The sequence below is a fragment of the Canariomyces notabilis genome (genome assembly GCF_033297395.1).
Source record: "Canariomyces notabilis strain CBS 508.74 unplaced genomic scaffold N656scaffold_7, whole genome shotgun sequence".
NCBI classification, from domain to species: Eukaryota; Fungi; Ascomycota; class Sordariomycetes; order Sordariales; family Chaetomiaceae; genus Canariomyces; species Canariomyces notabilis.
The window spans coordinates 446,876-464,297 of NW_027041829.1; the positions used below are offsets into that span (position 1 = coordinate 446,876).

The following is a 17,422-nucleotide window of genomic DNA, read 5'->3' on the forward strand; positions in this document are numbered from 1 at the left end:
TGGATGAGACGACGGCGGATGAGGTCCTCTCCTATTACCGACTGGGACGTAGGTCCTTCCAGGTATGTCAATGGTGATTCCAGCAAGATACTCCAATCTCGAGTATGAGGATCGGAACCGGCGGGCATCAAAGCCAGGTTTGTAGCACCTGTGAAGCTCGCACATGTCTTCCAAGATGTAGATGTCCAGGGCGCATGAGATCTGAGCTGCAACCGTTGCCAGGACAACATTTTCTGGTCGCGCTCTGGAGCCGTGATTGTCGAGCCCGATATGAAGCGTATCAGGCAAGTCTTCCGCAGAAGCCGTCCGTGAGAGTCGGACGGCTTCCAGGGTCCATAGCTCTTGGACCAGCGACTCGGAATCGATATCAAGGTTGCCGAATTTTGGCGATCTTTTGGACGAAGCATCAGCATGCTCAGATTCCTCGTCTTGCGTTGGCATGTGAGATTTGTTATCGATGCCCGAGTAGCACGAGCGGCCAAGAACCGCAGGATACGCGTCAAATCCGGTGGCGTGATTCCTTGTCTCGCACAAAGGCTAACAGGTGGTATCGGAACCCTCCCAGGAAGTGGAAAAGTCTCTGTATGTAGTCTGTGGTCGACTTCCATGATATCCCGATGCTAGCTCTCTAGACTTGTATGATCTTCGCTCCTTCGGTCGGTCTACCTACTCGACTGGCCGACATCGAGATATTCTACTTCGTGTAGATGCGCAACAATGGTCGAAGAATTACTGTAGGATCCAACTACTGTAAGGCTGTGTGAGAGACTCATTCCTCATGTTCTCGAAGGTTGAGATTCAGATATGGTGTTGGAGAAGGTTCTAGCCTGCAATATTGACGTCTACAGGCCCGTTGAGTGTTGGTTCCATTGTTGGGTAGGCCTGGCCCCTCCACAATTCAGGGCAGCACTTGCCCTGTAGTCTTCCGTACACGTGCAGGTGATCATAGTCAACTCTGCATTGATCATATGCAGTACCTAGCCGAGCTAGCTCACTTGTTTAAACCCGCCGCGATTTGTCCCTGTACGTCTTGCATGATATTGGCCATCTATTGGACGATATGCATCGTGGATTGGACAGGATACGATCCTCTGCTCTTTCTAAGTCAATAATTGACTGCAGACGTCCCAGTACGAAGTACTGCATAGTACAGTGGGTGCCGTTTAAAAACGCAAACAAGTCGATTTACCACAAAACTCGACAACTTCAATTATACAATTTTCACACTTAACACCCAAATACGATTACAGGAGCTACTATATAAGGAGGTTTTTATAGTATATATTGGTCTTTTGCTTCCGCTTTGATTTTGAGGTAAGAATGTAGAAGCTATGCTGGTGTAAAGTTGAGGTTGAGTTCGAACATGAATTTCAAGTCCACTGTAAGCTCCCTGTAAGCCGCTAGTTATAAGTAACTAGAAAATAGTAATTTTTCGAAAGTTAGTGATTTCGAAAAATAACTTCTGCAATTCTTAGGGAAAACTGAATATATCCGTACTACGATACCTATATACTGCCTATACTTTAGTCAATTATATATACTAATTACAATTATTATGATATATTACCTGGTATATGGGTGTTTTCTAGCTGATTGAAAAGGCCGACTTCTGGGATTTTTTGGTGTGATAGAAATTCTTTGCGTTTTTTCCGGCACTGACTGTACTTAAACGGCTAAACGTCAAGCTGAACCACATTTATCCCTGCCGGGGGTGGAGACTGGGTGGGGTAAGAGGCATACCAGGTCTTATTCATGAATTGGTATGTACGCTGCGTACAATTACATACGGATATATGGATTCCTAAACTGACTTCAATATACCCATAAATCCCCACTCAGCCCAGCGACAGTTGAGTCCTTCCGTGTGTGGAGCCTTGTATACTTGTTGCAACTTGCACTTCCCTCACCACCTACAACTACCTACGAGTCTGCGACATTGAGGACAACAATGGCACGCAGAATGAGTCCAGTCCCGAGGAGCAGGTCGGAGAATCATCGAGAATTTTCCCGCATCATCTCTGCTGCTGCAGTGTCGAGTTCAATCTCAGCATTCGAGGGTCGTTTGGGAGACGATGAGAGTCTTGCTGGTAGTGTGGCGGAACGGACCAGACAGACTGACGTACGTTCTTATGTTTACTGTTTATGGTCGATTGCGAGAGATGTTTCTTCGATCGTGCAAGTAAAACACTGTGTAAACTGAGGAGGTGTGCGCGAATACCTGTAGTACATCGAAGACGACGTATTAACCCCAAGGCGCACCATTTGGCGTTTCTCGGCTCCGGCTTGGTCAGCACCGAAAGGCAGAGCAAAACGAATATCCCCGAAGACTACTTGGGTCATGCGTCTTGCCCACTACGTCACTAACGGGAACGAAGTAAAGAGTGTAAAGGAATATTTCCAAGGGAATTACGAGTCACCTACGCAAGATCGACTGTCCTCTGAGAATGAAGTTTACGTGTTGGAGCACTGGACGAATATCGTCGAGCATCCAGAGGGCGGCATTCTAAGAGTATTACATCCCACACTTCGTCGGTTTTTCCAACGACCCGAGTTGCAAAAGTACGGGCCATACCTGCAAGACCACGAAGAGGGCGATTGTATCTTCTTCCATCATCCATTTACCCAGCTATACTTTGCTAAGGATGAGTTGGAGAGATTGTGCCAGGAACTGAATGCAGGTAGCGACGCAGGCCTTTACCAACCAGTCCGCGACTTTCTTTTTCTTCAGTTCGAGCCTCTTTCGGCTCGTCTCTCGGCACTACCCAGCGGCTTTGTGACTTTCGATACATTCTGGATAAACTTTCCCCCAGGGGAAGTTGTTGTGTGCCATAATCCGTTTGCAGAAGACCCGAGCGAACACGTGAAGAACCCGCAGTGTTCCAAGATCTATCAGATATGGTCAACCACGCCAAACAGCATTGACATATACATGATTGCGTATCGCCGCATTGGCCAAGATCTGGCTCCAGTCGTTCTGAAGTACGTGGTGCCATCATTTCCTGGCTTCAGGGAAGTTTGCTTGGACATGGTCCCTATCATGCCTCTGAAGCTTCTACCATTCGATTGCCAAAACGACATTCGGTCAATTGTGGAAGGTAGACTGCAGAAGTACGAATCAGTCTACCAATCCACGTCGTTAATGTGGGAATACTCAGGGCCAGTTAATCACCCATCGACGAACATGGTGAGTTTGAACGCCTGCACATGGATACACCAGTATTCTTTGCTGACTTTTTGACAAGATGAGAGGACGAGCAGTTCTAGATTGGCACAGTTTCAATGCTAGATTGACGGCTCAACGTGAGGCCGGCATCACAATCAGCACCATACGGAGAATTGACCGGAACAAGCCTCCAGCTGATGTCATTGAGCTGGTCTCAACACGGGTCCCCCTGTACTTAATTGATTCTGGTATCAGGGTCGATGGCGATGTCGCATTTCTGTCTGAGGTACAGTGGCACCCAGATCCACTGTCTACCATACCAATTCGCAACGAGACAAAAGAAACTGTTCTTGCCATGGCTGGTGGATATCCGAAGAACGAACCACTTCAGAATCTGATGGACGGCAAACTAAGACCTGCAAATGGCTTGGTCTTTTTGCTATACGGGTGTCACTCCCTGGGCGTCGCACTGGCCAGAGGTAAGGTACATCATGATGCCCCTCAGCTTGCGTACAAACGTTGAAGAGTACGCCACCTAAGATTTGAGGGATAACTGACCAACAGCTTAGGCATTGGAGAACATCTCCAACGACCCGTGATGTCCCTTTCCCCGGGGCCCAAACCCAATCCCAATCAGGACCTTGAGGAACTAGCGGAAAGATTTCATGAGGCACGTTCATACGATGCAATAGTCTTTCTGTCGGGCTGGCAGCGGTCAGTCCTAGACTTTCCTCCCTTTCATCCCGATGGAAACTGGAGCGAATACCTTCGTCGGCTTTTCGACCTTGTACAGGATCACAGAGGAGTGATATTCTGGTCGTTGTCACCTATCCACCGAACCCGCTTTAACCAACCCGGCTGGATTGCAATTTCGCTTTCCGAAGCCAATGTCAGGGATTTCTGGAAAACCGAAGTTGCCAAGGCAGGTGTAGCCTGTATTCTCCAGGAAGACGATTACAAGATTTTGGAAGCCTTTACGTCAAACCGCAGGTCTGTCTCCCAGTTGCTTCACGCTGCAGTACGGCTGTCGGCTGCGAAACAAGAGGCCCTGGCGCTCAGTCACATTCTGAGTATGGGCAGGATTTCGGCATATGTCCGGGATTCAGACGAAGACGAGACAGATAGCGATGATCTTTTGAATTCAGCGGAGACTCGGAGTATCATGCAAGCCGACACTATTTCTCTTTAAAAATCAGACCAGTTTCTAGGCGTAGGCCCTTGGGTTTATTAGCTTCCGGTAGGGAGATTTGTAGAAGTTACAAAGACAATCTTACAAGTGAAAAAAGGTGTAAATAGTCGGTCTTATGTGGTCTGAGGTCCTATGCTCGGGGTCCAAGTTCGCTGTGTGACCTCGACTTACATGGCTGCTTGCTCGAAGATGTGGATCTGCCAGATATTTAGTTAATGGTGATTGGTGAACTGCGCCGGCGCTAGGCTGCTTTGGGTCTTGTGTCTACCTAAATTTGACGTTATCCTTTTGTTCCTTCCGGAAGCCCTAGCTTGCAAGACTGCCCAGCTTACATGGAAGGCTGCTTGAGGTGGCTTGCAAAGACTGCTTGGCTTGCAAGGAAGTAATGGAACGATTGAGGAAAAAGTTGGTTGTAGTGAAAAGGGTGGCTGGGCTATGGCTGTAACTGCTATTTGGAGTCCTTCGTAAGGTACGGTTCTTCAAATTTAGACACCTGGGATACGGTAAATAGATAAAAGTTCTGCGGTTTTTGGGTTTTGGGACGATCTGGCGTTCCGAACGCCATAGCCCGAGCCGTCCCTGGATTTTGCACCTCAGTACTGTACTCCGTACTTCGTACCTAAGTGAGCCCCTGAATGCAATGAAGGTCCAGCCCACGGGTAGCTTACCCGACCCCTGAAATCTGTCAACGGCGAACAGCAACATTAGCCCCTGAGTATTAGAATGCCATGCATGTCTGCCAGTCATAGGTATCACACATCCGCTCAGCTAATGATAGCAGAAGATAGTCGACAGGCCAAGATCGCCGGGTATACACCGTAAATGGATGTCGACCTTCCCTCCTGCCCCTCCATCCCAAGCACACCAGCGCCAAACAATTGCCACAGCCAGATACATTTCCCTTGAACCAAAAAAGCAGATGCTTGTAGTACACCGACAGACACAGATCAGACCCGTGTTCTAGCATACGCCTCATTAGCCAGCCTTCTCCCATTTTCTCGTGTCTTCCTCGCCTCCTCCAGGGCTCCCTGCACCTCTAACGACTGCGCGAGCATGCCGTCGGCAACGCTCATCCAGAGCACGTTTCCGCTCCTCTTGGCCTGTGCCGACCCGGCCCTGGCGCTCTTGAGCGCCTGCTCCCCAACCACGTCCTCAAACAGCCTCCGACGCATGACGTTGAGCGCTATGGAGAGGTACTGTGTGTTGCTCGCCTGCTGGGCGCCGTTGAGCGCCTGCTGGATGTGCCGCTTGACCTGATTCATCGACAGGGGCGGATTTACCTCAAGGGCGGCCATCGCGAGATTGTAGACGGTGCGTATCTCCTGGTCCGGGTTATCGTCGCAGATTGGCCGCAACAAGTCCACTAATTCTGCCGTCTCGGCGTCGTCCCGTCGTTGCAGATCCTGCATGATCCAGAGCCGGTTAAGGGCGGCCAGAATTGAGAGTTCCGTCTCGATGTGGCTGCCAGCACGTTTGGGTGCCCCGCTCCAGTCCATCTCAAAGGTCTTATCCTTCCAGATTTCGAGCGCCTCACCGAGTTGCGCCGTGCCTTGGTGAAAGACACCCTCCAGATATATTATCAACACATTCAAAGTCTCCGACCCATCTTGACACTCTTGTGCCTTTTCAAGACACGCCTTGACCTTGGCCCAGTCACACAAGGTCGAAGCTTGCAGGCCGGTGAGAATGTGAGCGTAACATGCAAGCCCCCTGGTCCACTCCGCTTGGGCAAGCGCTTCCGGAAGGCATTTGAATGATGTGGATGTATCTGACGCCTTCTTAGTAAGAGCAAGTGACACCAAGCTCGTTAACCCTACCTTCTAACAACCTAAGCGCCTCTCCCCACATGGTCGAACTCCGGCCTGGGGTAGACGATTTGTAGTGCGCGACGATGCCGTTGAATACAAACCTGGAGAATAGTCAGAAGCCTGTGCCGAAGCCGGATGCGAAGTAAAGGGGCTTACGCTAATGCAAAGGCCTCCTGTTTTCCCAAAGCCTGCAATACAAGGTAATCGACACCGTCGTCCCCTGGACGAAGAATTGCTCTTGTGTCATTGCTGATGGTTTGGGACGCATTGTGCAATCGCTTGATAGGCAGTAGCATTTCTCCGTGATGGGACGCCCAGTCTTGCGAGTTCTTGAGCTCCTCTAATCTTTTCTGAAGAGCCGACAACTTCTGTGCTGATATGTGATGAGTTTTTTGATGGAGACTACACGCAAGGTCAAGCAGTAATAATAATACATCAGTCTGGGGAGAGTGGGTAGATTCATCCAGCTGCAGCTTGGACGCCTGGGCGATGCACATCTGCACGCGCGTTGCCCAGTCGTCCTTCATAGTGCTGAGATGGGCGAGTCCCTCAAGAAGCATGGCCATGACAAAGATCGCCTTGTCTCCGCACTGATTTGCGATTCCCGCAATCTTGCGAAGATTCTCAATGGCCTGGTGCTCGGCGGCTGTACCCGACTGAACATGGAACGCGACTTTGAGAAAGCGGAAGGCATATATCCAGTGGACATGTTTATATCTGAGAAAACCAAGTTAGTAGAGATCCACGGGACGCTGGATCCAAAAGGCGTACGTTGTACAATCCGCAATGTGGCTTTCTATTGACTTGAAAGCCGCCTTTTGGCTGCGCTGGAAGAGGGTCCTGATCAGGAGGAACTGTGAGCTGTACTTGAGGTCAATGAAGCGATGCTAGGTCTGGGCATCAGCGGCTGCTCGTCCAGTCAAGACCAGTAGGGATACGTACCTTCTCGCACACTGCAATGCCCCGTGTCAATGTGGTCTCGGCCTCCATTATGTTTGTCGTCTCCTCAATAAGCACACTGGCATAACGCAGACACAGTCTGGCTTCGAGACGAGGCCACAGCTTATTCGACTGCAGCGCAACATCCAAACAGCCCAACCCAGTCGCTATCAGCTTGTGATGCTCTGCGACTTCGCTCTCGGACATGGACCTGGCAACCCGTGTGGATGCTGCATAAGCTTTACTGAAACAGTCCTCGGCAACGCACAGCAGGAGCGGAAGCGTTTCGAGGTGCGGCGAGACCTGGGGCACGGCGGTGGACTTGGCGATGCCGGCGCTAGAACTTGGTCGTCTCGCTTCTTTTGTAGGCTGCTTTACCGGCAAGCCATGTGTTGGCGGCCTTCTCACGTCCAATCTCGGACTCCCCATTGCAGGTGCTAACTGATGTAGCCGTGGTTGGGAGTGCGACTGCGACTGCGGTTGCATGGCATGCGGTACTTGGGGGCTCACTGCCGTCACTGGCTGCGATGCGGGCAGGATGTTGCCGGCCGGTCGGGGCGCGGAGGGGTTCTGGAGATACGATGGGTCGACGAATAGAGAGGCGGGCGGCGGTGCGGGCGCTAGCACTGGCGCCGGCGCGAGCGCGGGTTGGTGGTTCTGGAATCCGGCATTGTAGTTCGTATACTGCGGGGTACCGCTGTGATAGAACTGGGCTGGCTGCGGCGGATATGCGGAATGGACATTGTATTGGGCATGCTGCTGGTGTTGATACTGCGCATTTCCGTTGGGATATGGATTCAAGAAATGTGGATGCGGCGGTGCGGCCTGAGGGCCAGTTTGTAACGGCTGCTGTTGCTCCAGCTGTTGATGATGGTGCAGTTGATGAATTGGCTGCAGTGCTGCGTGCAGTTGTTGTGATTGCTGCTGGCCCTGGCTGCCATATGCCTCCCCCGGGGGCATCCTGTCGGCAGGCCAAGTGATGTCCAGTATTTGTCGAAGCAGCCCGGCTGCTGCCGCGAAAAAGGGCATCCGATTCCCGGTCTTGTTTCTTCTGGGTCAGCGGCTTCTCGGTGTTGGACGCGATGGCACATGGGATGCAAGCAACGCCAAGGGTCAAAGTGCTACGCCGCACCAGCCACAAAACCAATGTGGCTTAAGATTTGGTGTTCTGCTCAGCTGCTGCGTGACCCACAGCTTGGTTCGCGCTCTGAACCGAAACCGGCAAGTGCTTCCGTCCTGTGGTGGGCCATGACGGCACCGACTTGTCCCACCTTCCCGTCGGTGCCTCGGCAATCGCAATACACCGACAGATTAATTTGGTTATTCGAGAGACTCGAGATTCTTGGGCGCAGATGGATTCTTGTTTGTCCTGCTGTATTTTGTCGGCGGGTGCTAGGGTGTGGCCTTATGTTGTTCTTCGATTTGAGAGCGGTCATGATAAACATCAAGAATCGCTCTAGGAAACATTGTTCTCTCCCTTCTATTTTGCGATTTTGTTGACTTTTAAGGGGCCTCAGACAACAGCGGTGGAGAGTGTCAGAATACCATATCTCTGGGCAAATCTTAAATCGTTCATCAAAACGACCACAAACCCCGGTGGCAGTCAACTAGAATTCACCCGACTTGCAACTTTTCCCTCCCACGTCAGAACGTTATCTAGGAACGCAGTCTCTTCCCGACGCGCTGTTCTCTTTCATTCCCTTCCGGGCCGCCGGCCGCTTGTTCAGAATCATGGACTGGCTTGGACGAGCCAAGATTTCCTTCACACATGCTCCATCACCACTGGTGCTGCAGAAAAAGGATGGCTCCGCGACCGATCTGTTGAAAGTCTGCGAAGCCGCTGTGCCGACATGCCAACTCAACCCGCTGCTCTTCAACGGTCACGTTCAGACCATGTGGACAGCTGTCAAGGAGCATGGCCCACCAATCTACTATCGCAGGAAGATATTCGACGCTGACCATAAAGTATATACCGGAACCTTTGCCGTGGATTTTGTTGTTGACCAGCACAATGATGTGGACGAATCACTGCCTCCCAGGACTGCCTACTTCTCTGACGACCAATTCTCGAAGATCGCATCCGAAGATAACAGGCCAATGCTAATAGTTCTCCATGGCTTGTCTGGTGGTTCTCACGAGGTTTACCTCCGGCATGCCATTGCCCCCTTGGTGCAGAATGGAGGGGACTGGGAGGTGTGTGTGGTCAATTCTCGTGGGTGCGCGAACAGCAAAGTCACCAGCGGTGTCCTGTTCAATGCCAGGGCTACGTGGGATATTCGCCAGGTTCGTGCCGTGTTCCTTGTCAAACTCTACGGCGTGCTGATTGGGCCCTCGGACAGGTCGTAAACTGGTCAAGAGTGACGTTTCCTAACCGGCCTCTGTTCGCTGTCGGGTTCTCGTTAGGCGCAAATATCTTGACCAATGTAAGCAAGTAACTATCGAAGCTCGCTATCTGATCCGCTGATTTTCGGGGATAGTACGCAGGTGAAGAAGGCGCAAACTGTCCGCTAAAGGGCGCAGTAGTCGTGGGCAACCCCTTCGACTTGGAGGTCTCCAACAAGTCTCTTCAGAGGACATCGCTCGGGAGGTTGTACTCACGGGTGATGGGTAGTAAGTTCGCTTCGCTGTGGTCCATTCGAATTGTAGTATCTGACGATTGGTACAGCCAACATGAAAAGGCTCATAAATCTCCACAAGGATTCCGTCCTCAACTACACGAACCTCAACTTTGACCGCATACAGAAGGTTACCTATCTTCACGAATTCGATCGTGAAGTCCAGTAGGCTTTTCCTCCCTGTCTCCATGCTAAATTGTCTAAGGCGTGGCCTAACCTTACTACGATAGAACCGTCACTTGGGGTTATCCAACTGAAAACGCATATTACCGCGATGCCTCGTCATCAGACGCGGTGTTAGCGATCAGAATCCCTTTCCTTGCCATCTCCGCCCTGGATGATCCCGTACGCACTACGTACTCCCCATAATGCATCACAAAGGCTTACCTTGGCTATAGATCGCAGTACAAGAGGCAATCCCCTTTCAAGAATTCGTGAAAAACCCTTACACCATCCTCTGCACTACCTCGCTCGGGGGACACCTCTCGTGGTTCGAGATCGGTGGTGGAAGATGGCATGCTCGACCGGTATATTATACCCTTCCTCCCGTCTGTAGGCCCATCCAACTAACTTGCAAAAAGATCTGCAATTTCCTGGGAGAGATGGCATCCGAGATCAACCTTGATGCCATCGCGTCCAATGCCAACGGCGAAGCGTCCAAAGTCCAGTTTTCAACGTCCTTCGAGCCAATGAGACGGAAACTGCAAATTTTGGACACTTAGACATGAAAGAAGTTAAAGAACCACCAGATGTTGCAATAGAAGCCATTATCTGGTATAACGGTTGCCATGCCTACGGCGCGGCTAGACTAGATAACTCGTCACCTGGATAGATACGTTTCGTTTCATGATAGACTAGACCAGGGGAATGGATATAATAGCACAGTAGACTAGAGGTTGGTTGGAATAGCATGGCACGGACACGGGCGTACAACAGGGGGTCTAAGATTTTGCCTCGCTATCGAATGCACGTATATCCTGCTCTTAAAGTACCGTATACTATCAACAGGCGCCGTGAGCCGGATACCCGCCAACATATGTAGTCCCCTCAATCGAGTTGGTATCTCTGTTCCTAACGCGATCAAACCCAGTTTTAGAACCCTCGCCCAACACGCCAGACGCCACCATGCATACCCATGAAATACTCGATCAAATAGCAAAAAGTCCCCACTCCCCCTCTTTATAATATGCTTCATTCAGGCGCAGCAAAAGAAACCCTCTTCTTCTTGGGCTTGGCGGCCTTGGTCCCTGTAGCCGTGACGGCTTTGAGGCTTGTGTCTTCGTCGTCATCGTGCTTGTTCCCGTGGCCATGCCGCTTGCGTTTCTTGCGCAGCGACTCCTTGGTCTCCTCCAGCTTGGCCTTGCGTTCCGCCTCCTTCTTCTCGGCCTCGGCCCGGCGCGCCTCGCGAATCTCTTCCATTTGCCGCGCCCTGATCATCTTTGACTCGATCTGCCCTTCTTTTTCGGCCTGAACAAGCGCTAGAATTGTGGCCATACTTTCCTGTCGACCGGGTTGAGGGATGTTAGCGGGAGGGTCGTATGGCGGGGGGATTAAGAGGGAAGAGGTGGATTAAGGTGAGGACGGGTGGGACGGACTCTGTCGTCGACAAACACCTTGCCCTTCTTCTTGCCCCGCGGTTTGGTCACTCCCACCGGGGTCACCATGTTCAGTTCGGGTATTCCTAGTTCTTTCTCGGTGTAGACGCGCTGTTGCTTCTTCGTCTTATTCTTGTCGAGGCCCGGGATGTTGGGTCGCCCCTTGACTTGGATCGCTGGCGCTTTTACATTTGCTTTGGACCCGGATCTGCTTTTGGACTTGGTAATGCCGCCGTCTTTGGAAGACTTGCTGCCAGCGCCATTGGTCTTACTGGCGGCATGCTTGTTTTTTACTGTGCGTGTTGGCGCCATTGTTGCTGCTGCGTGTTGCCGTTGCCGGTGTCCTTTTGGCAACTCGACGTCTCGAAAATTTGGGGACCTCTGCTTATCGAAGGACGTTATCGACGGGAGCTCAAGCACGGAAAGGTGGGGCTGTGCAGGGGTTTCTGCAGTGCATGCTGACCCGGCAGGCAACTTTTATCTTGGCGCGGGGTCCAAGGTTATCGACTCTTATCGTGGCCGATCACGGTGGACGGGAAGCACAAAATTTCAGGATACATGGGTGGCATGGCTGTGCTAGCAACAAGTTGAGTTATTGGCGGCCGCGTCAGAGATACATTGGAATCATCAAACCGCAAGATTGCGCAGCAATGAGCTCCTCCCAGCCAGCGACCCGCTGGGCCGCCTTTGCCCGCGACACAAACGAGACCAAGATTCAACTCGCCCTCAACCTTGATGGCGGCGACTTCCCCCCGGATACAGACCCCCGCCTACGAGCCGGTGGCACCGATGGCCACGCCAGCCAGTTGAGCAAGTCGCAAACAATCAGCATAAACACGGGAATTGGCTTTCTGGACCATATGCTGCACGCTCTAGCGAAGCACGCAGGCTGGAGTCTTGCGCTGGCCTGCAAGGGTGATTTGTACAGTGCGCGTCGACCTTGAACCCCCGCTTCCACGAAGCCACCCAGCCGTTCTAACCAGCCGCCAATCTTTTTGCCATGCAGTTGACGACCACCACACCGCCGAAGACGTGTGCATCGCGCTCGGGTACGCCTTTGCGCAGGCGCTGGGGACGCCCACGGGGCTGGCACGGTTCGGGTACGCGTACGCGCCGCTGGACGAGGCGCTCAGCCGAGCGGTGGTGGACTTGTCGAACCGGCCGTTCAGCGTCGTGGACCTGGGCCTGAAGCGCGAGAAGATTGGCGACCTCAGCACCGAGATGATTCCGCACTGCCTGCAGAGCTTCGCCCAGGCCGCCCGCATCACCCTGCACGTCGACTGCCTGCGCGGCGATAATGACCACCACCGCGCCGAGAGCGCCTTTAAGGCGCTGGCAGTCGCCATCCGTCAGGCTACCAGCAGAGTCAAGGGGAAGGAGGGTGAGGTGCCCAGTACGAAGGGGACATTGACCGTCTAAGGCGAAGGGAGCGATTGAGCTTCGTCGAGCGGATTTATGTTTGAACGATCATTGTAGGAGCCATTAGAACTGGCGTTTGTGGGGTGTTGATTATCGATTTAGAGGGATCATTGCATCCTATAAATGCTGAACGAGCCTGCGGTACGAAAGCATGCCAGAAAAGGGGTATACACATAACAACCTGTTGTGGCAATCAGGTAGAAGTAGAAGAAGAAAAACGTAAAATAAAACCCAAGTATGATACATTGCTGTCCATTGCCGCCTACCTCTGTTTGACGGCAAGATATGCCGTTTTGTGATGTTAGCTTCCATGAATGTTAACGTTAGCAGAGATGCAGAGGCTTTGTAAGTGCTGTGCTAGAGCTCGACGATAATCAGCCGGATTTGTATGCACAATCACTCAAGCGTTGAGGTTCCGCCACTTACCAACACTACACTACACTCCGCAGCTCATACGTCCAATCCGCCGGACATTGATAACATCGCTCAATTTCTCACATACAATAGAAGATAACTCCGTTTTAGATCCCTCCCCTGTGTCTTCTCTTCCTGCACCGCAGCTATAAACCGCCTAAAGGCTAAGAGGGTTGGGCGACCTTGGTTTGCCTCCAAGTCCACCACCCACACCAGTCCGAGAAGCAACAAATGCCATCCATCAACGACAGCAAGCATGACGAGGCGGTCGAAGCCTCATGGGAAGCCACCCGGGGCGCCGTCTACGGCGCCATCAAGTGGGGCGCGGCGACGGCGATGCTGGGCGGGCTTGGCTACCTCGTTTCGCCGATATACAGGGGGCTGACGATTCAGTTCAAAGTGTATGCGCCGCTGCTATCAAATGCTAATACTTCTATGCTGTTTCACATGAGTTCGCACTTCTACGAGCTTCAGCATTGGGGAAGGTGAAAGAGGCAACTCTGACACTACTTGGCAGGTATCTTCAGATGTCGGGCATGGCGCTGGGGAGCATGATTGAGGCGGACCGCAGCCTGCGCCAGTACGAGGCCAGGATGCGGGTACAGCGGCGGTTGGCGAGGGACCGGGCCATGTGGCAGAGTTTTGAGCAGCAGTATGGAAAAGACGAGGATGAGGATTGATGCCAAAGCTGCAGAAGGGTGAAAATTGAGGTGTATAACTACGGGTTTGTAAGATTGAGTCATGTATACTAAATTCCCTCTCAAGGCACACCATTTTGGCACGAGGAGTTATCGAAGAGCTCAAAAAATGGGGAGCAAAAAGGCAGCTCCATGGGGCCGGGTATCTTGATTATCATCTCTCACTTTTTCGGCAGCTCAAACTTCTTAGGGTCCATATTCAGCTTGCACAACCGAACCACACACCCGCTCAGCTGTAGCAATGTCTGCACTCCCTCCAGAATCTTCATATGTGTGAACCCAATCTCCTTAATGAACTCCAGCTTGGAGTGCTCACTCAAGGTCGGAATCGTCTTGGTCACCCTGAACATGGTGGTGATAATATCGTGGCTGGAGTACCCCAGGTCCCACAACTCCCTTAGCGTGTCGAGCGCCGAGTCGACGTTGCCCTCGTAGCAAGCCTTGAGCATGGCCTGCACCTTGATCGGGTGCGGCGAGTCTACCACTTTGAAGACATTGTCCCCCGAGACGAAGCCGAAACCAGCGTATGTCGATTGCAGGTTGTTGATGGCCTGGCGCATATCGCCCTCGGCACTGAACACGAGCGCGGCCAAGCCGTCGTCGCTGTACTCGACCTTTTCTGCCTCTATGATCTGCAGGAGCCGCTTGACTACCTGTGTGTCGGTCAGCTTGGCGTACCGCAAAATGGCGCACCGTGACTGGAGCGGCTCGATGATCTTGTTGGACTGGTTGCACGCAAAGGCGAAGCGTGTCGTGTTGGAGTAGATTTCCATCGTCCGCCGGAGGGCTTGCTGTGCGCCCGACGTCATGCTGTCTGCTTCGTCGAGAATCACAATCTTGTGCCGCCCTGGGGGAAGCGTAACTTTTTTCTGGGCGAAGCCCTTGATTCGTTGCCGGACGACTTCGATACCTGTGTAGTTTCCGTCAGCGTGTGGGACCTGGGAGGCAAGGGCGTTTGAAACGCACCTCTCTCGTCGCTAGCATTCAATTCGAGCACAGCTTCCTTATATGAGTCCCCAAGTAACTGCCTCGCCAGGCACAGAACACTCGTCGTCTTGCCGATACCGGGCATGCCCGAGATGATCAGATGGGGCATGTTGCCATCCCGTGCAATGATCTTTAGCCGTTCGACCGTCTCTGTGTTGCCGACAATGTCGTCCAGAAATATGGGGCGGTACTTTTCTACCCTGCGAAATCGACGTCAGCATCAAGTAGTTTCAGGAGGGAGCAGTGAGCTCACCATGGAAGCTCATAAGTAGAATTGCTATTGGTGAGCGCCTTGTAGGCAGCTGTCGATGATTCACCTTTTTCCTCCTGTTTTGCGGCGGGCATTATGGCGGATTGTGCTCGTTGCTAATGCTGCGACGCAAACGGGGAGAAGACAGGAAGGGTTAGGCGTGGATGCAGCGTGAGGATGTTTCGAGGGGAAGGAGCTACCAGACGCGTAGAGTCGCGTCTTGATCTTAAGTGCTTTTTCAGCTTGTCATTAAGCGATAACCCTAACCCTCGATTCTCTTTTGTCCTGACTCCTCTCACTCCTGGTCCCTGACCTCCCTCCGGAAGTAGTCAAGAAATGGAACTTCATTTAGTTAAGTCCCGGACGATTGAGACATCTTTGACATTGAACTATTATTTTTGGATGATGATGGGAGACTAGGATAGCTCCCTATATATATATATTATTCTAATTGACCACTCAAGTGACCCTGTTACTGCTTTCGGCTTTTTACGTTCTGTAGTCGCCATTGATTGTGCTGTTTGATCTCATTAGATACGAGCCGGAATGTCTGGTCTTGGAATCACTCACATGTACTCGTGGCTGTAGTCGCAAGTCCAGTAGGTGGCCTGCTTGTCACCCAGACCCAACCTCACCAGAATCTCAAGGTCTTCGAGCTCCAATATTTCAGCAGCTCTCGCCTGGGCAAGTGTCAGCAGCGATTATTTACAGCTGGTTATGCAGGATCTTACCTCGTCAACCTTCTCCGGCTCACCGTTAACTAGGAGCTTCAGCTCGGCAGTGCCGTCAGTGGGAATAAAGGAAACATTCGTCTTTTCAGGATCAATCTCTGGGACTTCGTTGACTGGCTGCCCAGGCTCAGAAATCAGCGAGTACCCGGTAGCACACAGGATACGTCCCCTAATAATCATCATGTCAGTAGAGTCCAGACATTTTCTTGAAGCAGACCGAGATCACACACCAGTTTGCGTCCTTGCCATACAGTGCCGTCTTAACCAGAGGAGATCGCGCAATGGTGCTGGCAATCCTCCTGGCAGCCTCCTCGCTCGCCGACTCGGTGACGCGAATTGTGACGAATTTGGTAGCACCCTCGCCATCACGCACCACCAGCTGTGCCAACTCGGCCGCAAAGTCGGTCAGCACGGTGCGGAACGCGTCGTAGTCGGGCGAACCCTCTGTCACCTCCTTGCCGCCTGCAAGACCATTGGCCAAGAGCGTGATTGTGTCGTTGGTAGATGTGTCTCCATCAATGGTAATGCTGTTGAAAGAACGGTCGACGGCATACTTGAGCACTGAGGGCAAGGCAGCCGACGAGATGGGCGCATCCGTCGTGATGACACCCAAGAGGGTGGCCATATTCGGGTGGATCATGCCCGCACCCTTGGTCATGCCCGCTATCCTGTACTCGACGCCCGGCGAGGAGGGCAGAGTAAAGGTACGGGACATGAGCTTGGGGAAGGTGTCGGTAGTGCAGATGGCCTTTGCGGCCGTCAGCCAGTGTTCGTGGGATCCGCCCAGGGCCGCGTGCGCTGCTGGGATTTTGCTGATGATCTTCTCGATGGGCAGCCGCTGTCCAATCACACCGGTGCTCATGACGATGGTGCTGTCGCTCTGGCCCAGGCACTTGTCTGTCTCGCGGGCCATCATGGCGGCATCCTCCAGGCCGCCCTTACCGGTGACTGCATTGGCGCACCCCGAGTTTATGATGACACCTTGAATTCCCTGGTTATACTTGTTTTGCAGAAGGCTCCTGCTGAATGTGACGGGCGCTGCCTGGAACTTGTTCTTGGTGAAGACAGCGGCGGCAGCGCACGGCACGTCCGACGTCAACAGGGCCAGGTCCGGCTTGGTCGTGTTGCTCGGCTTGACGCCGACCACTGTGCCCGAAGCCCGGAACCCGATAGGGTAGGTCCCCTTTGTCGGGACATACTTCTTCTTGGCCGCGGGAATGCCATTTGAGGGTGCCGAGTAGGCCCGGTATGGAGTCTGTTTAAAGCCGTATTGTCTCAATCGGCCCAACCAACGGCCTTTCAGACCCGCCATGGTCGTTTGCAGATTCCGAGTCTCTGTTTTCGAGTGAATCTGTTGTCTTGAATCACCGAGAGGATGAATCAACAAGCGATTTTCGGAGTACTTTAGTAGCGGAACCGGAGATGGCCCCTGTTGAGTCACAGCTCACCAGCCAAACTGCACGAAGCAGCTTTCTGAATTCAGGTTGGAGCGAAAATACACATGACGCCTACCATATTCATTTTTGTACCTAGTCTCCTAGTATAGCCCTGTTCTCAATTTGCTTCATAACAGGACAAGCTGCGAGCAAGACACGACCCAGCAAGACAAATTGT

General features: G+C 52.4%; 8 protein-coding genes across 8 annotated transcripts; 4 read left to right on the forward strand and 4 right to left on the reverse strand.

The window, feature by feature from the left end:
- The first annotated feature begins 2,701 nt into the window (after positions 1-2,701).
- On the forward strand, positions 2,702-4,505 carry N656DRAFT_599923 (uncharacterized protein). Its single transcript, XM_064810251.1, has 4 exons — positions 2,702-3,095; positions 3,156-3,184; positions 3,243-3,642; positions 3,733-4,505. Exons 1-4 carry the CDS (start codon positions 2,930-2,932, stop codon positions 4,350-4,352), a joined length of 1,215 nt encoding a protein of 404 aa, XP_064671375.1. The 5' UTR covers positions 2,702-2,929; the 3' UTR covers positions 4,353-4,505.
- Positions 4,506-4,829: 324 nt separating this feature from the next.
- N656DRAFT_777819 (uncharacterized protein) lies at positions 4,830-8,179 on the reverse strand. The gene is made up of 5 exons (XM_064814890.1): positions 7,103-8,179; positions 6,932-7,047; positions 6,317-6,877; positions 6,170-6,261; positions 4,830-6,120 (listed from the first exon to the last, which is right to left on the reverse strand). Exons 1-5 carry the CDS (start codon positions 8,126-8,128, stop codon positions 5,300-5,302), a joined length of 2,616 nt encoding a protein of 871 aa, XP_064671376.1. The 5' UTR covers positions 8,129-8,179; the 3' UTR covers positions 4,830-5,299.
- A 170-nt stretch (positions 8,180-8,349) lies between these two features.
- On the forward strand, positions 8,350-10,728 carry N656DRAFT_777820 (AB-hydrolase YheT). The gene is made up of 7 exons (XM_064814891.1): positions 8,350-9,382; positions 9,439-9,522; positions 9,577-9,709; positions 9,765-9,879; positions 9,945-10,059; positions 10,113-10,241; positions 10,296-10,728. The coding sequence occupies exons 1-7, from the start codon at positions 8,831-8,833 to the stop codon at positions 10,434-10,436; spliced, it is 1,269 nt and encodes a 422-aa protein (XP_064671377.1). The 5' UTR covers positions 8,350-8,830; the 3' UTR covers positions 10,437-10,728.
- N656DRAFT_844081 (uncharacterized protein) lies at positions 10,639-11,716 on the reverse strand. Its single transcript, XM_064819118.1, has 2 exons — positions 11,310-11,716; positions 10,639-11,214 (listed from the first exon to the last, which is right to left on the reverse strand). The coding sequence occupies exons 1-2, from the start codon at positions 11,619-11,621 to the stop codon at positions 10,906-10,908; spliced, it is 621 nt and encodes a 206-aa protein (XP_064671378.1). The 5' UTR covers positions 11,622-11,716; the 3' UTR covers positions 10,639-10,905.
- A 113-nt stretch (positions 11,717-11,829) lies between these two features.
- On the forward strand, positions 11,830-12,961 carry N656DRAFT_729224 (IGPD-domain-containing protein). Its single transcript, XM_064812611.1, has 2 exons — positions 11,830-12,236; positions 12,316-12,961. The coding sequence occupies exons 1-2, from the start codon at positions 11,960-11,962 to the stop codon at positions 12,726-12,728; spliced, it is 690 nt and encodes a 229-aa protein (XP_064671379.1). The 5' UTR covers positions 11,830-11,959; the 3' UTR covers positions 12,729-12,961.
- A 166-nt stretch (positions 12,962-13,127) lies between these two features.
- On the forward strand, positions 13,128-14,314 carry N656DRAFT_828278 (uncharacterized protein). The gene is made up of 2 exons (XM_064818529.1): positions 13,128-13,543; positions 13,660-14,314. The coding sequence occupies exons 1-2, from the start codon at positions 13,374-13,376 to the stop codon at positions 13,820-13,822; spliced, it is 333 nt and encodes a 110-aa protein (XP_064671380.1). The 5' UTR covers positions 13,128-13,373; the 3' UTR covers positions 13,823-14,314.
- On the reverse strand, positions 14,002-15,172 carry N656DRAFT_706546 (P-loop containing nucleoside triphosphate hydrolase protein; the record flags this gene model as incomplete). The annotated part of the gene is made up of 3 exons (XM_064811360.1): positions 14,002-14,750; positions 14,807-15,027; positions 15,081-15,172. 3 exons carry the CDS (start codon positions 15,170-15,172, stop codon positions 14,002-14,004), a joined length of 1,062 nt encoding a protein of 353 aa, XP_064671381.1.
- Positions 15,173-15,477: 305 nt separating this feature from the next.
- Positions 15,478-17,410, reverse strand: N656DRAFT_600236 (arginine biosynthesis protein ArgJ). The gene is made up of 5 exons (XM_064810252.1): positions 17,321-17,410; positions 16,039-17,166; positions 15,809-15,977; positions 15,648-15,757; positions 15,478-15,594 (listed from the first exon to the last, which is right to left on the reverse strand). Exons 2-5 carry the CDS (start codon positions 17,118-17,120, stop codon positions 15,567-15,569), a joined length of 1,389 nt encoding a protein of 462 aa, XP_064671382.1. The 5' UTR covers positions 17,121-17,166; positions 17,321-17,410; the 3' UTR covers positions 15,478-15,566.
- Positions 17,411-17,422: the final 12 nt, after the last annotated feature.